The following is a 14,897-nucleotide window of genomic DNA, read 5'->3' as shown; positions in this document are numbered from 1 at the left end:
TATTGTTTTTTCTTGTGGGTGGAACCACACTGATTCTCATTAACAGTTAATGTGGATCAAACACTTGATCCTTTGTTTTAAACTGTTTTTTAACCATTGGGCCCTCTAATTACTGGCCTTTCAAAAACCAGAACCCCAGGGAGTATTATACTGGGATGTTTTCCCTTGCTCAGTCTCAACAATGGAGTCTGAGATACAGAGTCCTGAAAACACAGTGAGACCCACAGTCATCCTGGTGAGTGGAGGGGGTGGGTAAGAGCAGAGTCAGCACTGAGGCCTGAGGAGGGAAGGCCACCAGGCCAGCAGGGCAAGGGTAGCAGAACCCTAAGACCAGGCCCCAGAGGAAGCAAGCAGTCAGCTTTATGCTCCCCTTCACTGAGCGTCATGACTGGGCATCTAAAAAGGTACTGAATTTGCTGGGGATCTTAACAGTCAAAAAATTAAGGGGGGATAAATTTTGAAATCCAAAATGAGAACCAAATTTAGCTCAGAAGGAGAAAACAAAAAGCCAATTATAGAAATTCTGCAATTATCAAATCACCAGGGAACAAAGCATAATCTGAAATCAGACTCCCCTCACTCCCACCCACCCCGCAAGCTAGAAATCTTCCATAGCAGGACTGGCCCCAGGTAGCAGCCTGAGTGAAACTGATGTCAGGCTCAATTGTCTTTCTGTTGCTTTAGCCCCTTTTTTGGTGGGCCCCTAAACCTTAGGAAATGTGGAAACCACTCTCCATTCCCTTTACCCAAATAACCAAGGAAGGTTCAGTCTATTATTAACTTGACTGATAGACAAATTACTGAGAAAAACCTATGCCCACTAAAGCATTAACTCAAAACTCTGCACTTGGATTTTATTACTAAGCAAAAAAAAAAAAAAAAATGACTTTCTTGTTTAAAGGAATTTCAAAGACTGAGCAGCAGGTGGAGGGACTGAGAAAGGAAGGGTTAAGAGTGATTATGAAACACTTCAGACACAGAGGAAGGAGAGTCCAAACAGTGCTGTCCACTAGAGACATAATGTGAGCTAGCAGCCACATGACAAAAGTAAAAGGGAATAGGTGAAATTAATTTTTAATTTAATCTAATATATCTAAGATGCTGTCATTTGAACACGTAATCAAGAAACCAATATAAAAACAAGATGATGTACATGCATCTAAATCTGGTGTGTATGGACACGTAACAGCACTGCTCACTTTGGACTAGCCACGTGACAACGGCCCCTCAGCCACGGGTGACTTGTGGCTCCTGACTGCACAGCACGGGGCCAAAGGCTGGGTCTCGATTTGGGAAACGGGCTTGTGTTGGTGGGAGAATAAGCACAGTGGAAGGCGTCACCGTCTCAGGAGCTTGCCTACGTGTCTCAGGTCGGTCTCCTGGCCTTTCTAACATGTACGCCACACTGGGCCCTCTCCCGCACCTCCATGAGACACATGGGTTTTGAGAAGGGCTGCTTCTGAGGCGCGTGCATTTGCTGGGGTCCTTGCCTGCTCAGTCTCAGCCTCAGTTTCCAACAGGCACCTCTTCTTAGAGTTTTCTTACCACTCCTCCTGATTCCCTAAAGCCTAAGTCAACCTTAATCTGACCCTCTGCCCTAGGCTCCGCTGTACCCCTTAGAAGCATTAATGACAGGGACCATGAACCCAGTAAGAAATACAAAACTGTGATGCAGCCCCGCCACACACACACACACACACACACACACACACACACACACACACACACACACACACACACACACACACACACACACACACACCCATTCTGCTGTATTCTGTGTTAATCCACTTCATTAAAGAAACACACTGAATGCAGCTTCCTAAGTGGATTTCATGATCTACTTAGGAGTTACAACCTACAGTTTGCAAAACACTGCTTTATGGCACATCTGACATGACTTTTAGCAGCTAATGACTTCTTATGTAATAAACCTTTTCTCTGATAAGAGGGCGTGTCACCTCAGGCTTTGACATAATTTCTAGCTTTGATTCTGATCATTCTGACAAAAAAGCTGCAATACTTTTTTGGTTCTTAATAGAGGCATTACTGTAGTATGGTTTGAAGTCTTCCATTTCTGACCAAATATGGCATATTATACAGTAACTTGTGCTCCGGGTCTATAAATATAATGCAAGAATGTTGCAGCTTGCAAAAGGGGCAGTAATAAAAACTTGCAATAATCCATGGGAAAATTTCCCTCCACCTCAAAATCAGGACTAGCTTTCACTTCCCCTTAGCACGGGTCTGTTTTAACTTATAAATCCAGTGGGTCACATCATTTATACAGCATATACATATACATATCTTCTATCTTTCTTTTGGGTGCTAGCAACCAGCCCAGGTACAGAACATTGCGATCGTGTATTTTGGGCACCAACTTTTAAAAAATGTTCCCGTAGGCCATGTCTTCCCTTCAGCACACCCCACCCTCTGACAGATTCTCCTGTTGGGTTTTAACTCCCCAGTACTCTACATGCGCCTTTATAGGCACGGGCTGCCTCACAGCAGACAGTAATAAATAAATAATGATAACAGAAACAAATATAACGTACTCTGAAACAGACAAGCTGCTTTCATCTCTGGGGCCTTAGCCCCTTTGGGAAATGAAAGATTTGGAAATGAAAGATTTGGAACTGGTAATCTCTCTCTTCTAGTGCAAAAACTCTTTGAAATAGTCTTTTAAGCTACGTAACGCTTCATACTAAAACCGGTTAAAAGACCCCGGTAGCCCAAGACTTGGCCTTCTCTTCGTCTGCATTTCATCTCCACCACCTCTAACGTGCAGCGAGGACCCTCCCGCACAGTCGATGGTAACAGGATGCAGTATGATAAAGCCTAAGCAGGGAGAGAAGACTCATTCGTAGAGAACGAGAAACAGCAGACCCGCAATGCTAAACCTCGGCCAACGCGCCGTGTCTCATTGCTGTCCATGATGGGACAGCCCACCCACCAGCTTCCTGTTGCTGACTTATCTCTGAACATGTAAGAATGATACATGGAGTCAAGAAGTGGGCTGTACACTGAAGAACAAAGATAAAAGCTGGCTTTTAGGGACACACATGAAAATTCATAGAAGGACTTTTATTCTGTCATTCAATTAAATGTGGTGTTGAGCAGTAATGAACACCGGCAACGGGCCAGGCGCTCATGTGGCGGCGGTGCCACAACGCTCTGATGTAGGCACTACCATCATCCCCACTTCTTTAAATGAGGAGACGGAGGCCTGGAGAGATTAATCTGCCCGAGACTACACAGCCAGGATCTGAACTCACAGGATTAATCTACGTGGAGGTCAGCCTTACTTTAATCTCCAACTAAAGAATACATCTACTCCAAGTCCCCAGACTTCTTCACTTCTAGGGACTACTCATTTCACTCAGCACAGTCTACGACAACATGGGAAACTCAACAATCTTTAGAGTGAGGGGGGGCCAGGAATTGCAATTTCAGTACTTCAGGTCCAAGAGACACATGGCAACACACTGAAACCCTGTTGGTTGAAAAGCCACTCCTTCTCCCTACTCTCTTTCTCAGCCTTTTTCTTCTTTCTTTCTCCTTTAGGTTCTGATGATCCATTGCTCTCTCCTTTTTCCTTTCAACACTAGGAGTACAGATAGAAGAACCATTGTACAGCCCACCCAACAGATCATCTCAACACTGGACTCTTGAATCGGCAAAGTCAGATGTCTGAGGACAGGTAGAGCTTTGGAAAAAATACCTAACCTCGCTGCACCAAAGCTCTTTGCCTGAAAGATGAGCAATCTGAACTAGATGAACTCTCACAGCCTTTCTGGTTCCAAAACAGTATGCTTTTGCATCTTGAATACTTGTGTTTTAAAATGAAAACAAAACTCTGTGATCTGTTCTACTTAAAAAGTAATTTGGTCCTTTTATGTAACTTGTTTGTTTTTAGCTCTTCCTCTGAATGGTCCTTGATTGCTTTCTTCAGAAGCTGTAGGCTAGTGGCCCTCCACAGAAGAAAGGTCCACCACTCCTGCACAACACCATTCAGAACATCATGATTTAATGTGGGTGAAATTGCTAGCGGGGTGTTTTTCATCTTGCCAAGAGAACGGCTGCTGAGGATTCAGAGGTCGCAGGCACCAACAGATAAGTGCGGGTCACAGGTTCCAGCACTCCGGAGTCAGGCCGGGGCGGGGGTGAAAGGCCCCTCCTGACATTGGACATCTCACACTCCCTGGGAAACTTCCTGGTGGAGGCTGTGGGGAAGCACCAAACCGCTCTGGCAGCAAGGCCTAGCTAGTCCTGCTTGCCCCCTGGGCAGCGACAGAACCTCTCCAAGCCTCCTCCTCCTCATGTGTTAATGGAAATGGAAGCCTTTTTTTTTTTTTTTTTTAACGCCCAATACATAGCAGGGGCTCAGGAATTTTACTTTACTTCCCCTGTCCTTTCTTCTCTTAAAAACTTTAGTGTGAAAGCAATTCATAGAGGATCTGCTTATGTCCTAAAAACAGGGAAAAGAGCCCTATTTCACTTTTATGATTGAAGCCCCACGTTGCTGTTAAACTGTTCATTTTTTTTTAAAGATTTTATTTATTTGAGAGAGAGAGAATGAGAGAGAGCGAGCACATGAGAAGGGGGAGGGTCAGAGGGAGAAGCAGACTCCCTGCCGAGCAGGGAGCCCGATGCGGGACTCGATCCAGGGACTCCAGGATCATGACCTGAGCCGAAGGCAGTCACTTAACCAACTGAGCCACCCAGGCGCCCATGTTAAACTGTTCATTAAAACAAAAAACCTGCCTTTTCAAAACTAAGGCCTCTCCCACGTGAACACACATGGGCGTTTGTATTTACATCTGGTCAGCACGCTGGGCACCTGTGACCCCTCAGGACCCTGGCCCCCGAGAGAAGCAGGCAGCTGAGGGGCCCTGGGACAGGGGGCCTGGAGGAGGCCCGTTCCCTCGCTGCAGGAATAGCTGACAGAGAAGAGAGTGACTAGTCAAAGAACAGAGTAATCAGCTGCTAGGAAAACAGCAGTGGGAGTGTGAAGTGTGGAGGAGAGAAAAATGACAGAAGAGCATTATCTTATTTTGTTGAAAATTACAGCAAGGTGTTCATGCTTCCACTGTTCCTTTGAGGTTGTTTCTAAAGGAGGGAAGGGGAAAGCAGGGTTTCCAGTCCCCCAAAGGCACCCATGGCACCATTTCACACCTGCCCAGAAGGTGTGACTGGAGCTTTTCGGATGGAAACTGTCCTGTGAAAGGCACAGAGTGTGCGTCCCAGGCGCGGGGCACCCATCCTTCATCCCAGCCTCCCACTCCGTGCCCTAATGGGGGCAGGTTCCTAACACCTTTCTGTCTGTCCACTGGCTGGGAGAGCGGCAAAGAGGGTCTCGGCAGCAGTGATGGAGGATGAAGACAAACCCGGCTTGTTCATTTGGGGGTGTGCGGGAGGCAGCCTGTCCTGGCTTGCGAGAGCAGACCGTGAGCATCTATCCACCTCTGAGCTCAGCGCTGTCACGCTGGGAGCTTGAAATCAACCACAGAAGCAATATCGACACCATGGGCAGCAGCAAGGTTCTGTTCTTCAATAGAAAGCCAACGTACCCGCAGATCCCTGCTTCTGCTGGTATGTAAAAAAAAAAAAAAAAAAAAAAAGAAAAAAAAGGACTTGTGCCCCAAGCCTACGAAGTAGTAGTTAAGAGCTTGGATTCTGAAGTGAGACCTAAATTTGCCAGATGAGCTTGGAAAGTTATTAACCTGAGTCTTGGTTTCCTTTAAATAGGAATAATATTAATACTGTTACCTCATAAGGTTGTTATAAGGATTAAAAGCACTAATCCATGTGAAAGTGTTTTTTCTAACCTGGCAAATTAAATCCTCAGCAGATGTTAGTTGTTTTTACCAGCACACCACAGAAGACGTATCTGGCTTAGTATATTGCTGTAGATAAACCACCTCCTACCACAGACCTGTCCATCCAGAGTCAGGCCTTCTGACCCATCTTCCCAGTAACAACCATGCACAATCCAGCGTCAGCAATGTCGCCCATCCGCTCATCCCACATTCACACTCACGTGTACCTAGTCCTCCCTCCCCATACCAACTGGGGAGCCTAGAAGCCAGGGGAAGGGTCTCTGGGCAGACAAGATGGCACCACAGCAACTATAGACTCATTCTCAGACCATTAGTCCTTAGACCAGCGTCTTTGATTCTGTACTGTGTGTAATTAAGGTTGGCAGGTTGCAAAGCTTGGTTGTCTTCTCCAGTTCTTCTTCTCCAGTTTATAGCTGCCTAGTTAGAAACAATCAAGCAGACAATGTGAAGGAGAGACCAAGGGACAGATGACAGAAGGACCAGAGGAGGAGCACAGAGCATCTGGAGAGTGTTGTAAGGACATAACCACCTCTCTGATCTGCCTCCAGAGTCATTCCTGAAACCCAGTTCAGCAAAATGTTTCACGTTAACGATGATGTGCTTGAGGAAACCAGAAAACATCTGGTTAACTAAGGCAGGGTAGTGTGTAAGGCAATTTCAGAATATACCCCCATCCCCCCAAAACAGCTGAAATAATAAAAAGTTCTGGATACATATTTCGGTTTCCGAAAAATCCAGTCATCCAAAAGGGAGCATTTTGTGAAGCTATTCGACAGAGGGAGTTCACCATATTCTGACATAGGTACCTAGTCTCTGGGCCATCTAGGCAGTAAACAGTGTTCAGAAACACTACCTTGAGTGCAACATTTGGTCTGAAGAACTGAAGTACCTGTAGATTGTCATTGCTGCTTACTTTTTAAAGGACACAAGTAAACCCATTATAATGGTTTACACATTCTACCATCCACTGTTCATGAATCTGCGAGAGTTCAGGTGCAGGACAGGTCATGTTTTTGGGGAAAAAAACAGGTTAAGGATGTTTTGGCTTCAGAAGGCCTAAGAATTAACTGCCAAAGCTTAAGAGAAACTTAGACAATAATGGGCTGAAAGCGAATTAACAGATTTAAAGAAACTAGTAAAAAGAGCATGGACATGCCCAAAGGAGAAAAGAAACAGTTGATTAAATTTGTTCCATCAAGAAACCTCCCCAGAGACCAAGAAGTTAAGTTTTCAAGCATGCGCTGGCTTGGCAGGAGCTAGGAGGGACAGGGAGCTCCCTGGCCTCCGTCTGCGAAAAGGCTGGGGGCCCAACCGCCCAAGCAGCATGAGCAGGAGCCGCTCATCTGAAGCCAATTCCCGACACACAGAGATGCACTGAAGAGAACGCTTGCTAAGTCACGTCCAGGGCTCCAGAATGAGAGCGCCGGGGTCAAAACGGCACTCTGAATTTTGGACAGGACGATGAGTAACAGTGTCATGAAGCCTAAGAGCCTGTGTTGCTGAGTGTCTTCTAATATTAAGCACTCCATGTTTCTTAGCTACTGGCGCAAGATATTTAAAATGGCTATTACCAGACTTCTCTATCTGTACTGGCAAGTTTATAAATCCACAGATGTAAATCTGGGAAGGGTCCAAGTCAGTCACTCTTTCCAGCTGCTCTTGCCACAGACCGCAAGGGAGCGACGTCCCGAGTCAGACTTTCCACGGATGGAAGGAGCTTTGAGCACAGCGCCCTGCTGCCCTGTCCAGCAGGAGATGTTCTATGCGGCGCACGGACCCGGCCTCGGATTGCCAGGTTCCCGGCTGCCAGCTCGGACCTACCTCCGTGGGGTGCAGTCATCGTGCGGGGGGATGATGACGACCTTCACCGTGACGGATGTTCTCAGGAGATCGATCATCTGCTCATGGCTCAGGGTGGCCACCGCCACTTTGCAGATCTCCACCAGCCGACTGCCCTGCCTCAGCCCTGCCTGCCAGGCATAGCCGTAGGGCTCCACATCTGCCACGATGCCCTCGTAGTTGACGTGGAAGCCGAGCTGTCCCAGCCCGTTCCTTCGCAGGGTCATCTCCACCGATTCACAACCTTTTGACACAAACTGGACAAGGAAACAAAAGGCATCATGGTTTAACGCCACAGGGTGTCAAGTGGTGGACAGGGAGCTGGAAAAACACCACGAGCAGGGTTATTGCCAAATACCCTGCTGCCCCTGAGGAGCGTCTGGTTACTCCCCCCCCCCCCACTAACCTCCATTCATTAGGCCAAAAAGAACATACTTGTTGTGTCCAAAGGACTCAATGGCTTCACTGAGCTTACAAGGAAACCTCTAACAGAGACCTACAGGGAGCGGGCAGCCAACAGAGACCGTATTCTGCTACTCGCTTCGCCCTTCAAAAATTCAAGGCAGCGGATGCTCAATCGAACAATTCTTCTCAACAACTAAAGCAGACTGGCTGGGCCACCTCATCAGCCATCAAGGCAGTGGGATGAGGTCACATGCAAATGATTTCTAGCACAAACGCACCGCAAATGTGTCTTCTCCCACTTGCTCTACTTTTCCTTCTGAAAAAGGATGGAAAACGAGTGTGACATAAACTCTGGGTCACTTCATATCATCAAGGGAGTTTTCAGAGAAGCTGATAAGATAGCACCGACTTCAGTAACTTGCTTCTAGTCTGTACTGAAAACTTCAGGAAAGGGAAATGGAATGTGGATAAGTGGAAAGAAAATACTCACCTGCAACCTTTTGACAATCTCTTTGATGTCCTCATTATTAATTAAACTCTCCACCGAAACACATTCTCCTCGCTCGTAGAAGATTTTGAGGCTGGTGTCAGTTGAGGTCCACCCTATCACATCTCTGCAGGAGCAGTTGAAAACCACACTCTTGGTTTCCTGCTCGATGAGAACGATGAACTCGTTGGAAACCCCTAACAGGCAGTCGATTTCCATGGCCTTGTTGTAGTCTTTCGCCCGGACGGCCCACACAATGGCCCCCATGCTACTGAGCTCAGCTCCTGGATATGGCTTAGACTTCTCCTTCTTCTTGGAGGCCAGAGAGATGAACGGGAACTTGCCAGACGGGTCAATAGGGGTGTTGGTGACATTCTTTTCTGCCAGATCTTTCAGGTATTCCTGGCGGGTCCGAGTTGCCATGGCCCGAAACTTTTCTGATTTATGAGCAGCATTTTCTGCGTTAATCACTTTGGCCAAAAGGAAGTCCCTGAACACATTTGACTTAGGGAAAGTGACCCCTTTGGGGATGGGAGGTCCAAAGGAAGGTACATCTCTGGACCTGGTGACGGCCACACTAAGAGATAAAGCAAAGGTGAAAGAGAGGAGCGTCAGGACTTCTCAGTGTCACAGCACGAGAATAAAATACACATTCTCAAAGAAAAAGACATCCCTCAGGAGGAAGAGAACTACTGATGTCCCACAAGAAATAATAGAAATGTCTATTTATAAAACAAAAATTTTTTCTAGTCCAAAAAACCCCAAAAAACTTAAAGTAAAAACTTTCCTTACATTAATGGATAGTAAACCAAATCGTAACTCTGTGGGGAAAAAAAAAGTGTACTGTAATATTCTGCCTTTAAATACCTACTGAATATTTCCAAGCAGGGGTTACTATAATCAGCATAACCTTTTAGAACAAGCACAGATTTTGTAAGAACACAAATGTGGTCTCCATTTTAGGTATGATGCCTATGTGCAGACAGCTTATAATGAAAATAACCAAAGATGCATGACATAAAAGCTATGGATTAAATTTTTTTAAAAAAATTAATTATTATTTGTTGGCCTATGCAACCAGACCAAAAAGCGCAATTTTAAAATGAAAACTGAAATTGCAGTATTAAAATAATTATGATTTTTATAGTAACAGCAACAGTGCTTTAAAATCCCTTTTTTAAACTGAGCTCTTCTTTGGTCCACATTCACTACATTTGGTATTTGATTCTGACAACTTATTTGTGAGGAAATATTTTCCTTTTCCTATTCCTCCAAGCAAGATTGATTTGAGAAAGCCTGCCCCAGTCACTTTTTCTGAATATTGTTAAAACTGGGACCATCACAAGCATCTGTAATAACCTGTTATTTTTAATCTCAAAAAGGAAAAAAAAAATCAAGTTTTTCCTAAAACAGTAACAACAAAAGTTAAATGGAAACAGAAAGGTTGTGTGTTTTCCATCTTGTCCTAAGACCTCATTCTAGGACCTTAGTGAAGTTTGAGAGGGCTGGAAATAATGATTCCAAGAGATAGGATGTCCGTCTTTTCAAATTATCTAATTATTTAAAAGTGAGTCCATTATGCAATTGTACTAAGTATTAGGGAAGCAATACAAAATATTTTTCTGAATTTCCATAATGGAAAAGTCAATCAGAGAGTATATATCTTTCAAAATAAATTGAAGAGCTCTATTTCATTACTATTTTTTGTTCTGTTTTGTTTTAAGAAGGGTTTAAGATACTTAGCTTTGCTTTTCAAAAAAGGATTCTCATGAAAATAGGATAAATAAATAAAAATCAGGAAACCCAGGACAGAAGTTAAAGTTACCTATTTTGTCTGAAGATGCCATGGAATGGCCTATTTGTTGGTTTTCACAAATTTAGTTTAAATAAAAAAAAAAAGACTATTTAGTTGGCTTCATGATGAAGAAAGGTGGCAAGCAATGCTCCATTTTCTAACTGGAGATGAAAATTCACAGAAACCTCCATATGCATTATAGCCTAATTATACCAGTATTAGAAAGGCAATTTTTCTTGTCTATTGTGAGCTGTCTGGCTTGAATGCTGACAGCTGTATAATTTTAATTTGATCATTTTTTTTTTAAAGTCAAGCAAAAGATGCTAAAATCCAGATAAGCCAGCTTTTCTAAAGAGGAATCCTGTGAGGATCCAGAAACACTCATTTTTAAATTGGCAATTCCTTCTCTTGCTAATTTCACTTCAAATTGTTATTCTTTCTCAAGAAGCAGCTGTGGTTTTCTTTTAAATAAGGAGAGGAAAATGCTTACCAGAGGGTGCCAATATGAGCACCATCTATCCACTTGCCCCTTAAACTCACTGGCTTTCTACAGACCTATTTATTAACTGTTAGAACTTTAGACAAACATGTATTGAAAACCCAACCATAATTAGAAGCCTCTAGAATGAACTATGAGGGAAAGAACTGAATCCTTAACATATAATTATCAATGATTCATCATGGTAGGGAGGTAAATGATACAGAGGCTAAAATCAGTTTTGCATCATTAGAAATAGAACCCTTGCAGAAGATGAGGAGGATGATGCCCTGGGATGCTTTTTTCAAACAAAAGGTCTTGTTTTGGGTTAATCTAATGTCAAGGTTTTCTACAAGGTTAAAAACTCATTAATTTAGATGCCACAGATTCTGAACTCCTGATAAAAATGCCTGCTTTAAGCTCAGAAGAAAGAATATTTTTGCCTTATAAGAAGCCTTTCTAGAACTTCAGTTTACTATATATAGATCTTTAAGATGTATTAATTATAAATGGTCCTTGCTATTTTTAAAAGCAGATTCCAAAGGGCTTCTGCTTGGACACACTTAGGTTAGGCTTCTATGCAATACTGTATCTCCTTAGAAATTATACATTCTTTACAATCCTAGCCATGCCTTATGTACTCGGCAGTGTTGAGGACTGGATGTTCTACTCAGGAGAGTTATCCAGCAGACAGAAGCTCAGAGGCTGAAGCAATTATGGAAAGTTAGCACCAGAAGAGAACATGGAGAATAATTCAGTGTTCCTCAAACTCTGCCAATAAAATCTTGAGTTTCATTTTAAAAGTCATCTTGATTTTGCATTCTACTGAGGCATATCTGTTTTCATTTTAACACGAAAACATGTTCTGTCCCCCAAATCTGGGAGCACGATTTACAGACTAGGAAGGTGTTCTGTTTCACTGACGTTAGGCATAGCCCTGAGCCTCCATCTGAACGGCTGGTACGAATTCTTCACTTCTCCAGGAAACAGACTCTGAGAAGTGGAATGATCGGCCCAAAGCCTGTTACAGAGAGCCAGGACTGGAACTTGAGCTTCTAGATAGCCAGCAGCATGCTCTATGAAGACCACACTATTCCTCCTGAAGGAACATTTTGGAACCTCCCACTCTTGAGACGCTTGCACAAGGCACCATGCACAAGTGTCACATGGCTGAAGAGACCACCATTAGGCTGGGCTTTGTAGCATGTGCTGGCATCAGTGACCTTGGATAAAGTAGCAGATCTTGACACCCAAAGCCAGTTTCAAGTTGGTACATGGTAATGTTCCAGAGACATCCAAACAGAAGTCTCAACGGAAAAAAGTGAGAAGACAACGATGCTTGAATTTCTGAAGTACCATGGAAATGGCAATAAACAATTCCAACCCCAAATTTAGAAGGAAGGGGACTCGGCATCAGAACGGTAGAGGGAGGCTTCCCCTTCTTGGGGGCTGGATCAGACTGCCAGCTTGGGGAGCTTTCTGAGAAAACAGACCTGGGCAAAGGACAGGAAAGATCAGCAACAGAACAAATGAATGCCCATCACTCTCTCCCTGGGGGGGCTCTTGGCTCCTACTAGTACTCATTCACTGACACTCACTGAGCACCTACTATGTGCCTCATGCTGAGGATCAAGGATGAGCTGTCACAGGCTCAGCCCTCCAGAAGCTCCAAGTCTCTCGGGGCTACATCCAGAGGTTTGAGTGCTCTTGGGGGAGGTGAGGGGTACTACTGGAAACACTTAGGAAAGGCAATTTACCTAGTCCTGGGAGGTCGGGGAGCCCTCCCAGAGAAAAGAAAAGCAGGAATTCATCAGCTGAAGGAGGGGTGTGTAAGAAGAGGCCTTCCTGCCTGGAGAGCAGCATGTGCAGAGAAGAGGGGCAGAACACAGTATGTTCGGGGGGCTGTTAAGTAGCTCCACATGGCTCCAGGGGTAGGGGTGCGGAGGAGAATCGGCAGAGGCCCCAATGGAGGCTGAGAGTGGAAAGGCCAGGCCCGAAGGACCTCATGCAGGAGGCTGTACATTAGGGAGTCTGAACTTCTCCCAAATGGTATGAAGCACCAAGAGTGACATATTCAGATTTTTGTCTTAAAAAGGTCAGCTACACTGGACAATAGGTATGCTGATTAGGCTTGGAATAGACTTTCTGGAAGAAATGTCTACCACTTGACCCACTTTGATTCTTTCTTCCAAGCTGAAGCTTGCATATTTATTTATTTTTATTCAAGAAAAGAAGGGCGTGCACATTTAATATGCATACACCACACTCCCTGCCTACACTAGATACTTTACTTATGGGATTTTACGTAGATGTCAAGCAACCTTTCACTGCATAGAAAGGGAAATTTAAGATCTGAGAGGTTTAACAATCTGGTCGGTCTGATTCCAAGTGCTTTTTGCATTATATCATACTACCTCCTTTCAACATATTTTAACCTCTGAATATGGAAATCTTTCTGAGAGAAGAAACATACATTTCTACCTTTCTAAACGTAATTACTGACCACAATTTAACACTTGTTTTGAAGACTCAGGTCATTATTATAACCACTTATTACTATACTAGTTTTAAAATTAATAATTCTTTAATTTCATCAAATAGTCAATGTTCCAATTTTCAGTTGTTGAAGATGTCCTAAAATTTTAAAAATCTTTTTATCTAAAATGGATCCAAATAAGATCCACACATTTTAATTAATCTTATCTTAAAATTTTTTTTGTTCTGTTCATTCCTCTCCACTTCTCTCACTTTCTCTTTTATTTCTTACATTTATGTGTTGAGGAAATTGGGCTGCTTGTCACATAGAGTTGCACAGTGTCTGAATTTTGCTGAATACGGGCATGTTCTTCTGTCTTTTCTATTCCCTGTACATTGGCTTCTCCAGAAGTTTGATCAGATTCAGGTTCAATGTGGGGGAGGGGGGTAGGGAACAAGACTAATTCATAAGTGGGGTTGTGTCCTTCCATTATGAGACACATGTTTGTCTCTTTTTGTGATATCTGCAACCTCTGAAGATCAATGCCTAGATCTCCTAATTCATTGGTTGCTAAAAAAAATGCTGAAAAAATTTTACACTGAATTTTTACAAAGTGAGGCCCCAAGGGGTGAGTGAAGTATACTTGGTCCTTTGCTCCCAAACCAAATGACCCCAGACTGCTAGGCTTATTGGCTTTGTATCACTTATGTGAATAGTTTTTCTGCATCTCTCTTATTAATAATCACTTATTGATGTTTTCAGCACATCCCTGCCACTGAACAGTTCCTCATCTTTCTGATTTATTGCTTCTAATCTGCTCTATCAACCAGGACCAGACAGTTAAGCTCAGTGTAATAATACCAAACAAAATAAAGAGACCAGAGGGCTCTCTTAACAGGTGTGGGCATAGTACAGACTTAGTGATTCATTTCTGAGTTCCTGGCTATGTCTACTGTTCAAAGTTAATTGGCCTCTGGAATTAGTTTGAAATAGTTTTTCCTATTATAAACTTTTCAGTCCCCAAGGAGATAACAGCCATTGTTTCAGGACCTCTTCTCCATATCCACCATAGGGATTTTTCTCTCTTTGTTTACCTGTTGCATCCCAGGGCCTAGAATAGTGCCTAGCACATATATGATAAGGGCTGTAAAGAACTGGCAAAAAAAAAAAAAAATCAATGAACAGCAGCAATAAGCTCCAAATTTGCCTTTTTTGTATATAAATTATCTTGCCTGGTGACACTGGGTGAATTTCTCTAGAACTCTATTTATACTGTGCTACTAGACAGCCTGGCATTCCAAGGGCCTCCACTGCCCAGTAGCCCCAATTACAATAGCGGCCTTCTTCCTGTACCTTCCTTCCTGTGTCTTTGCTTCTGTATATAATGCTGGCCACTCTTAGAATTCTTTTTCCCCTACTCAATTTCATCCATCTGTGCTTTAAAACACATGCCAAACCCCATTTTCTCAGTTCAATGTTCCTTATAACTTCAGCCTGTACTGACCTCACACTTTCCTACCTGATTACAGCAAAAAGCTCCTTTGAGAAAACAACTTCTGTACTTTCCTCATTACAGG

General features: G+C 43.6%; 1 protein-coding gene across 18 annotated transcripts in view; it reads right to left on the bottom strand.

Annotated features, from left to right (window-relative positions):
• SIPA1L1 (signal induced proliferation associated 1 like 1) overlaps positions 1-14,897 on the bottom strand; it is a 366,695-nt gene that overhangs the window by 63,865 nt on the left and 287,933 nt on the right. For all 18 annotated transcript variants that reach the window (XM_078053858.1, XM_078053861.1, XM_078053859.1 and 15 more), the window contains 2 exons: positions 8,575-9,148; positions 7,662-7,936 (listed from right to left, as the gene is read on the bottom strand). In XM_078053858.1, coding sequence (XP_077909984.1) covers positions 7,662-7,936; positions 8,575-9,148 — 849 coding nt within the window. The remainder of the gene's footprint in view (positions 1-7,661; positions 7,937-8,574; positions 9,149-14,897) is intronic.

Source organism: Halichoerus grypus, chromosome 8 (assembly GCF_964656455.1).
Source record: "Halichoerus grypus chromosome 8, mHalGry1.hap1.1, whole genome shotgun sequence".
Classification (NCBI taxonomy): domain Eukaryota; kingdom Metazoa; phylum Chordata; class Mammalia; order Carnivora; family Phocidae; genus Halichoerus; species Halichoerus grypus.
This window is presented reverse-complemented; position numbering and strand designations above follow the sequence as displayed.